Below are 10007 nucleotides of genomic sequence, written 5' to 3'. Positions count from 1 at the left end.
TGTGGCAGAAAACCTGTTGGACATTCTCAGGATAAGATGTAATCGATGCTGTAGTGACCTTGTCCATTTCAATTGAAGGCTTGAAAAATGAACTTGTGTCCAAATAGTAAGCCATCATTTTCTGATGCTTAACAGCCAATGTAAGAGCTACATTTTTGAAGTTGTGGGCATTACGAATGACCCGTTTGAAGAATTTGTGTTTTCCCTCAAAGCGCATTGTCCAAACATCTGAAAGGGGACCAAATGCTTTGATCATGTCAGGGTAATGCTCAATGTAGTGGTGTTTTGGCCGTAATCTAAAATCTGGGAATGTTGTTTGCAACAAGTCTCTATGTTCTGACACTTTGCAGTCAAGGAAATGTACCGACTCTTCAGTGTGCTTTGTTGCGACAGCCAACTCAACAATGTCTTTTAGGAGCAGCAGAATGTTCCATGCATTGTCTCCTTCAGGGACTTTATGGCCGATGATAAGTGGGAGCAGCCTGAGTAGGGCCCAGTTCTCATGACCATTGCCACCTATGGTCCCTTTAGTAGAGAAGCCCTGGGCAATTGGCTGAGGCTGGTCAGTTTTGTCATGAAAAGCATATTCAAAGGTTTTCATGGCATGGTTCAGTGTTTCTACGGTGAAATATTCCTTAGAAATCATGTCTGAAATGCAGAGGGATAACTCAACAGGAACAATACCTTCCAAAAGGTCATGGAGGATGTCAGGGGGGTACCCACGGACAACATGAAAGTGCTCCAGACCGTCAGTCAATACACACCCTCCTTTCACACCATACCGTTTTGCCACAGTGGGATCCTGCTTTACCTCCTGCACCTGCTGGTTGTGAGTGTCTATAGTGCGGGGTTCAAAAGCACCTGAATTTACCTCCTTGGCTTGCATCTCGCCTCTCGTCGCCATACAGAACCTGCAGAATCTGTCCACCATAAAGCTTTCGAAGAGTCCTGCCAGAGAATGAGCAGCCAGGTTATCAGCAGTCACATATAAAACCGTACCTTTGACAAATTCTCCCAACTTCTCAACATATACACCATGTTGCTCCAAAGAAGCCAGATCGTGAATGAGAGGGCGGAGAATTTTAGCGTAGCCAAATTCTTTTACATAAGAGGCTTTACACAAAACAGCAAGCTGAATGGAGTGGAGTGTTGATCTGTATTTTGATGGCATATTAGCTATCACCCAATAGACTGCACTCATTTTGTGTTTCTTTCTAGATGTTCCTAAAGGATTGGACACTTCAAAATCATCTGTATAAAGTCCAACAGCGATTTTGAATTCCTCCCCTTTAAGGAGGTCATTGTCATTACAGTACGAGCCATCTCTGTATGAACTGTACTCATGTCGCACATGCTTTTGGACAGGAAGAGCTTTGGCCAAAATATCTGCCCTATTCAACATCTTCTGTAGCATTGGATGCAAAGGAACATATACAGCACTAGATTTTTTTCCTCTTTCAATAATGTACTCCACTGGTTTAACCTCTGTGAAGTTTTTATTCACATATGCTGCTCTCCTTTTTGTTGTTGATAAGGGGCCATCCTTGCCACAGAATTTCAGGATCACATTGCTCTTTGCGGCAGCCCTGACTAACTCTTCCACAACTGAATCATCTACATCTGTATGTTGTTTCAGAATGTCCTTGAGTGCATTATGCAGCAGTGGCTGGGATAGTTCACACATCTGTAACAGCTGTTGTATGACTTCTTGTACCGTACTTTCTGGAATGTGTAGGACCGTTTGCATCTTTAAAAAAAGAGCTGCTAGGTTGTGCTCCAGCTGTTTCTCTAGATCATGAAGATCTTCATTGGTAGAATCCTCACTGTCTTCTGATTCAGGGGTGTCATTTGGAGGCTCATGTTCTTCTTGGGCCATTTCATTAGTTACACCACTAGAGACTATTTCTGGCCTGAACATCCTCCAGTTGTGTGTTCTGTGCTCCTTACTTCTGTGTGCATTAAATGTAGAATACACATTTGTGTAAAAGTTACAGCCATTATATGGACACTGGACTCTGTGATTTACCTTTAAATGTGTACTTCGCAGGTGAGTGAGAAAGACTGCTTCTGTGCATCCTGGGTTTTCTGGTGAATCTTTGCTAAGTGGACCTTAAGTGCATTAATGGAGTTGAATGTGCACACACATTCTTGGTGTAAGCAGGGAAATGGGACAGTTCTACCATAGTTTCCGTGTTTTAACTGATAATGTTTTAAAAGGTAACCCCTTTTCTCACACATAAACTCACAATACTTACACTTCCACAGCATCCTCACACCACAAGGATCTGTAAAAATAAAAAACAAGAAAACGTTTAGCTCAACAACTCAGCTCAACAATGTCACTGTTAAATACAATAAGGTAATAGAACTGAAACGACGCCTGTGTTACAGAGAAAACCGGCATGAAGCGTGTGTGAGAGTGGAGCACAACGCAGCAATTCAGCACAGAGCACATCGTGCGGTGCAGGAAGTCGTGCACAGAAACACAATAAAACATCCGGTTAATTTTCAAAATAAAATACACAGTGTTCACGGCGGATCATATTTCCCTGCACTACACCTTGAAAACTACATAATGGGCAGAGGCAGGCCTGAAGTCAACAGGTCAGAGGTTTTCAGACATCATTTCACCCCGTTAACACCATGGACGAGGAGATATTAATCATGGCAGTGCACCGAGATGTCTTCCGGCGGAGCTGCACCGCTCCGCGCAGCAAACGCAGCCGGTGGGTATTGACGGACGGCGGAGCACGCAGCAGATAACCAGCGCTGTCGTTCCGCAACGGACACGCATCCAGTGGAAATCCGGCGTGAGTGAGAGGGAAAAAGAGAGCGGCCAAGGACGGGTCGAGTGGATCAATGCGCTGCAAGCAGCTCAAGGTGTCCACAACGTAAACACCTCCACAGCGCCTGCTACACTCCTTTGCCCTGACAGCGGTTGAATCGCTTTTCTATTGCGAATAATGACGGTTATATAAATGATACAGTCGAGCAAACTCGCTGGTATGTGAGGCGTCCTCGGACTGTTAACACTAAGCTAACTTTAGCTGACACTTTTGAGTGGACATTAGCTAGTGTTAGCAATAAGCACGTATTCACGCCATGCACAGGTTCAAACAGTAACATTAGACAGAAAAAAAGCTGTGTCAACAAATTATCCCACAAAGATAACTAGTCTACAATAGTTATTTTACATACTAACCATTCCACTTGGAGTAAGGTTTCTTCCTGGTCAGGGTACCGTCTGCTGCCGATGCATGTGCTCGTCCCGCCAGGTGTAGAGCCCCTTGGACGCACGTTACCAGACGCTGGTCTTGTCACGTGACCAGACAGGTTTTTGAATTAGCCCCCTCCCCTTTCTTATGAAAGTAAACATACCAAGTTATCTCTGCTAAACCTGATTAGTGCAATGAATCTTTCAGCTAAATAGTACAAACAACTAATGTTGTTTAGTAATGATAGCGGGTTTTTACTAAACATAAAAGAATAAGTAATGATCACTCGTAAGTTTAATTAGAAACAAAATCTAGGTTTACAGTGCAAGACTCCTCTGCATGGGTGTGGTATCTCCACCGAGGTCCAAATCCTTTATGCCTTCAGCATAATCCTCTGGTGGAAAGGCCTTTATTACAGCAGGGCTGTTGGAAACGATCTTGTGGAGGCGAAGGTTGGACTTGGCGAGAGATGCTTGTGTCCTTTGGAGAAGACTGATAGCTTCTGTGTCAGTCGGTATGGACACGAGTCCATCGTCGACGTAGAAGTGTCTTTCCGCAAATCATCGTGTGTCTGTCCCATGCTCACATTCGCCTACTTTGGCGGCAAGCCTAAGCCCATAGATGGCGATGGAGGCCATTGCCAAACACCTCTACTCTCATCCGGTATTCGACAATGTCCTTTGTCAGATCATTATCCCTGAACCATAAGAACCGCAAGAAATTGCGGTGGTCCTGTCTGACAAGAGAACAGTGGAACATTTTTTGGATGTCTGCCATGACCGCCACTGTCTCCTTTCAAAATTGGATGAGGACTCCCAAAAGACTGTTATTAAGGTCATTGCCAGTTAATAGCACGTTGTTGAGCGAGATGCCATCTTCCTGTGCACTAGAATCGAACACCACCCTTATCTGGTCAGGTTTTTGAGGGTGGTAGACTCCAAACATTGGCAGGTACCAACAATCCTCATCTTCCGCCGGAGGGGGTGCTAGTTCTGTGTGGTTGGCCTCAAAAACCTTTCCCATGAAGGCTATGAATTGCTGTTTCATCACAGGTTTCTTGTTGAGGGTTCGAAGCAGTGAGGTGAGGCGATTGACTGCTTGCCTGCGGTTGTTAGGGAGCCGCTTTTGTGGCACCTTGAAGGGCAGCGGAGCAACCCAGTTCTTCTCCTTATCCCTGTACACTTCTTAGTCCATGATTTTTAGAAAGACGCCATCTTCGATGGACAGGGCAAGCTTATTGTCGTTCTCAGTTGTTTCGAACATGTTGCGACCCATGTTATGCTCGGTCACCTTCTCCAGCTTGGCATTGTGGGTGCTAATGGGTCTGTCACGCTGCTCCCCACCGTAGCTCACCCTCTCTTTCAGGTTCATGTAGCTGTTGCAGGGTATCAGGTAGGAAGGACGTCCGTTCTCTAAGACTTGGGTTTTGTAGGCACTCACACTTGGTTTGTGGGCGTTGCTAAGGCACACTTTACTGACCACAACCTAGCCTAAATCCAACCTCTGCGCAAAGGGGCCATCATAAGGGCCGTTGACCTGCTCTTTCACCTATGCACTCTGATGATGTCTCTCCTAAACAAAAGAAGGATTTGGGCGTTTTGATCCAGCTCCAGGATGTGACCTGCCACCTTCTTCAGATGTGGATAGAAGAGAGCTGCTCTGGGGGTCGGTATTTTTGCTCTGTTCATTGGAATTTGATTGCACTCAATCAGTGATGATAAGGCGAGTGCAACTCCTCCCTTAACAGGCTCAATCTGGAACCCCTCCGCCTTCCTGCCAGACATGTCAATGACTCCAGCGCATGTTCGTAATGAGTATGGAGAGATGTGGCTCTTGACATTAAATAGCTCGAAGAATTCTGGCCTTGCCAAAGAGCAGTTGCTCTGGTCGTCGAGTACCACGTATGTCTTGATTGCCTTGTCTCTCTGCCTTCGGGGAAACACTCGAACCAGACATATCTTAGAGCAAGACATTAACGGCCGTCCTTCACCGCAAACCTCAGTGCACTTTGAGGTGACGGTAGGTGCAGAGTCAGGCTGAAGATTGTCTCCCTCCTCGTTGTGCTCTGGTGCCGGGGTAGGAGCTTGAGCCGCCTGAGGTGTTGGGCCAGGATGCACTGCCGTGATATGGCGGTTACTGTCACACTGTCACTGCATTTTACAGGGGCTTTACAGTCTCTGGCTACATGAGAGATGGATGCACAGCACCTGTAGCATATCTTGTTGTCATGGAGGAAGGTCTTCTTCTCATCAATTGCTTTCGTTTTGAATCCACGACACTTCCTTAACGGGTGAGGTTTGTGATGGATAGGGTAGCTCTTTCCTGGATTCTCATCTTGCTTTGAAGAGACGGTCGTGTCTTGTTCACCGTTGGTGGAGATGTCTGTCTTATGGACTGACACTGCGGTTCTCCCCTGGCGATATTTCTCTCTTACAGGGGGGCTGTTGTTACTGTGGATAGCGAAGCTTGGGTCGTTCCTGGTGCCTGCTTCATGGTGGATAAACTCCACGAAGAAGGAGAACGGGGGAAAGCAGTGAAGTTCCTCTTTGAACTTGGACCCTCTCGTTATCCATTTCTCCTGAAGTGCGTGTGGGAGTTTTTCTATTATAGGATTAATCCCACGAGCAGTGTCCAGGAAGGCTAGCCCAGGCAGATATCCATCCTCCTTTGCAGACAGAAGCTCCATGAGAAGATCTCCAAGCTCTCTGAGTTTGATGTAGTCTTTATTGGAGATCCTCGGAAATGTGTGATCACTTCCGGTGCAGCATAACACTCCATTAATCTCTCCCATGATTTTCTGAGTGCTGCCTCAGGATGGTTGACGTGCACTTGTCGAATTCTCTTGATGTGTTGGGATGACTCTTTGAGATCCAATTCCTCACTGGCTGAAATGTTTAGGCCGTTGCTTGCGTTGAGGAAGGATGACTGCCACTCCCTAAAGCTCTCAGGGTAAGTACCTAACGAAGTCTGTCATGGCAGGGTTTAGCACGGGGTCAGCTGGCGTGGTGTGATGAGGAGTAAATGGTTGAGCTGAAGGGTTCATACTTTGGATAGGTGGCTCAAGGTGTGGCGAGACCTTTTTGAAGTGATGAGACGGTTTGGAAGACCTTGGGTCATAAAGCTGGGCAGGCTCAGATTTGATAGGCTGCTGAGATGAGGGTTCATCTGAAGAAAACCCGTATGCAGTCCCCCATGTGACTAGGTTGTGCTTTTGTTTGATGGGTGGAGGTGTACGTTTTTCATGAAGAGAGTTATTAAGTAGGTCATTTTGTTGTTTTACATATGCAGATGTGTGGTTTTCAATCTCTTCCTCTAAAGGACTCTGACTGTCCTTGCTGCCAGGTGGGTTAGCCTGCTCTTCAGCTGCCTCTAAGATGTCTGCCTATACTATGGCAGCAGCTGTCTCTCTCTGGATAGCCAAAGCTTCCAATTCAGTCTCTAGTCTTGTTTTTTCTAAAGCTGTCTGTGCCTCTTCCATTTTTGTCTTGCCTCTCTCTCGGCTAGCTCTAATTTCAGCTTGATTTCTCTGTCTGCAAATGACGCACATACACGTGCTGCCTCTGCCTTTGCTCGGGCCCTTGCTGCTGCGGTAGCTGAGGATGCAGATGTGCTAGTTACGCCAGAATGGTCAGAGGCTCTATTCTTCTCTTCGTTCTCTTTAGCTGACATAATGCAATTTTCATATGGTGTGTTTGATCTGTTGCAATGGTTGACGCTGTGCCATCCTATCACTTGCCTTTTTACTGTACTGTCCAATTACTGGTGTCTTCTTTAACCATAAGTTGACAGCCAGCCAAACTCCCAAATAATCAGCACGAGAGTCGGGATGTAGCTTACTGAGCTCCACTTTACTTTAGACTTGAGGCATGGTGATACATCAAGGTGTAAAACTGCAATAATAACAAAATACAGATTGTGTTAGGCTTACTAAAGTAATTATATAATGCAAGGGATCACTAAAAGAAATAGCTAGTACAACAGCTAAGTACTTGAAATCATCTAATATTTACATAAACTAGATCGCATCTGCAACAAATTCTTCATGAAACAGAAAGATAAACTTGTAAATAATAAGTCTAATACTTACAGGCAATGCTGGCAATGGCAGAATCAGAGGATTACAACGGATGATGTAGGCTACACCATGCTTGGCTGCTCACATGTTTTAGCATAGGCTACTAGCTCAATTTCCTTTCTCATTTCCTGTTTCTCTCATTTCCTGTTTCTCTATATAAACACAACATCGCACCAGAAGGTGGCCCCAAACAGTTAAACATAAGGAACACTGCCTGGAGGGCAGAACAAACATATTGACATATTTTACATATTTTCTATCTTTCTTTCTTATATATTTTATTGAGAGACAGAGAGAGAGCATTTTTATATTTTAAGAACTTTACAAACTAGTTTTATACATTGCAATGTTTCATAAGGCACATATTTTTATATTTTTTACATACTTCTTATTTTCATATATCTTATTTCTATTTTCTCATAATTCTGTATCTCAGCGGTCCAGCCACAGGCTCCAGAAGTCATTTGTTCAAAGTCCATACAGTTTCATATATTCAGCGTAATACTTACGTTTTTCAGCGTCATACTTACGTTTGGCCACGTCACCGAGTGAGTTTGTTGTCTCTATCAAGTAGCTGTCCATTAGTCACTCACTCCACAGCAGGAAGCGACACGTCAAAATAAAAGATCTGTGCTGGAAATTCACTGTACTTCAAAATAAATTGTGTTTTTTACAAACTTGACACGTTCGCAAGTCGCTTGAGGTCCATTCAGAATGGACCTGCGACCCAATTTTGGACCACAACCCAGCAGTTAGGAACCACTCCTCTGTACTATACATCAGAGCAACTGTAATGTATCACATAAAGATAAAAAACGACAACTGGCCAGCTCACTCAGTGTAAAAGTCCATGGTACAGACAAGCAGTCCACAAAAACATCCAAGGCACTCTGACTGTCGGTGAAATTCTATATTAATGCATGGATAAACAAATGCGTTTCGACTGGAGAGTCTTCATCAGGGTATAAAATGCTTTGGTAACAGGTGTGCAATTTAAGAAATCATGTAGAGGTCACGTGACACAGGTCACATGATATATTGGCATAACCCACTAGAGAAAAACATTGAAAAAAGTTACAAATGAAAATGAGGTAAATGTATACCATTGAGTAACTCACATATCCCGTAACAAGAAAAAGAGTTCAATCCAAAATAAAAAGAAAGAAAACAACAGTGGATTCAAATAGGAATTGATACTGTGACAAACCTGCACATTAAGTGGCAGAAAATGAAAAATATGACAAAGGCAATAAACAGTATGTACAAGTGTGGACAGACAACTAACTAATAGAGTTTATATGGTTGGAATATTCATAAAGAGTTTAACTCATAACTTACAAAAGGACATCACAGTAGGGATAAAGTTAAAACTTTATAGGACTCAAAAAGGATCACCTTCAGCAACAGGCATAACAACAATAATATGATGTAAGGAAGGTATGATGTAAGAAACACCATAATAGATCACTGTCAACGATCAATGATACATGTCCTGAAAACATGATAAAAAGGCAATAATATAAAATAAGAAACCAGAAGGAAATAATAATGATCATACACCACAGACAGAAATAAAACTGCACAGGAAGAAATCCAGCAGTTTGATGCTGTATCGGGTGACATCACTACATACTACATAACGCATCACCATTTCCCTCTCAGGAATCAACAGTGTATTTCTAATATTTTCTGGCAGTTTTTAACAGATTTGAAAAAAGTTTTTAGTGGACTTCAGTGAATTTTTTTTTAGAACATACGCATGTGGTATGAATTCAGTCTTTAAAAAATGATCATTTTTAAATCAATAGTCATGTCATGTTACCTTGAATTTGTGAAGAAAACATACTCCCGAGGCTCCACAGTAAATGGTGAACATATTGATTTATTGATTGATTGAGGGCCACGTTAAAAACAGCAAAACTATATCAAAACACAAGTTTATCAACTCTCACACAACTCCTGCAGTATAATCCAAGTCTCATTCATCCAGTGGGATGCTCAGGACTTCCTAAGCACATGCATTTTTGCTTAAAAGAAAAAAATAAAAACAAAATGTAATACTGGAGTCTGGCTTTGAAGAGAGCAAAGATAAGTTTCCCTTTCAGTGTGCATTTCTCTGTGGATTGAGCATTGTGATACTTTATAGTATTTATAGAACACCTGCTTTATTTAAAAAAAATCAAACTTATTACAACATGGGACCTTTAATCATCAACACTGTTTCTGTTCTGTAGTTGCCTGCAGATGTGCTGAGGCTGAAGGAGCGTTGTGCTGTTACCAGGAAGGAGTTTGCTGTGCGTCTCAGTGCACCTCATGTTGCCAACATCAGACAGAGCTGTGACACTAAGGTAGGACTCTGTCCCCTTCCTCTTTATAAAGATGCTCCCTGAGTGTTCTGTTTCATCCCTGCTGACCGCCAGAGGCGGTGCTTTAAGCATTGAATATTCCCCTTCGCGCATGCGCAGTTCGAGTATGTAATAATAATAATAATAATGCTAATAATAATAATAATACTACATTTTATTTGGAGGCGCCTTTCAAGTCAACCAAGGTCACCTTACAGAGCGTAGAAGATAAAAGACATCATTAAAACAAAACATCAACATAAAAACAAGTGTAGTGCACAGTGTCCAGTTAGGGTGAATATGCCAGTTTGAACAGGTGGGTTTTGAGTTGGAGGGCGGCACGGTGGTGTGGTGGTTAGCACTGTTGCCTCA

The 10007-nt window shown here is 43.3% G+C and overlaps 1 protein-coding gene across 2 annotated transcripts in view; it reads left to right on the top strand.

Annotated features, from left to right (window-relative positions):
* Positions 1-9753, top strand: part of LOC126402563 (rho guanine nucleotide exchange factor 10-like) — an 80531-nt gene extending 70778 nt beyond the window's left edge. The window contains exon 10 of one of the 2 annotated variants that reach the window (XR_007571232.1): positions 9525-9613. Coding sequence is in view for 1 of the 2 variants with exons in the window: in XM_050064685.1 (XP_049920642.1) it covers positions 9525-9680 (156 nt within the window). In the remaining variant the exon portion in view is untranslated. Of the gene's footprint in view, positions 1-9524 lie in introns of both variants that reach the window. The other variant, XM_050064685.1, reaches the window with a different exon arrangement.
* The last annotated feature ends 254 nt before the right edge of the window (positions 9754-10007 follow it).

Source organism: Epinephelus moara, chromosome 16 (genome assembly GCF_006386435.1).
Source record: "Epinephelus moara isolate mb chromosome 16, YSFRI_EMoa_1.0, whole genome shotgun sequence".
NCBI classification, from domain to species: Eukaryota; Metazoa; Chordata; class Actinopteri; order Perciformes; family Serranidae; genus Epinephelus; species Epinephelus moara.
The sequence above is the reverse complement of the archived record's forward strand: the minus strand, read 5'-3'. Positions and strand labels throughout refer to the sequence as shown.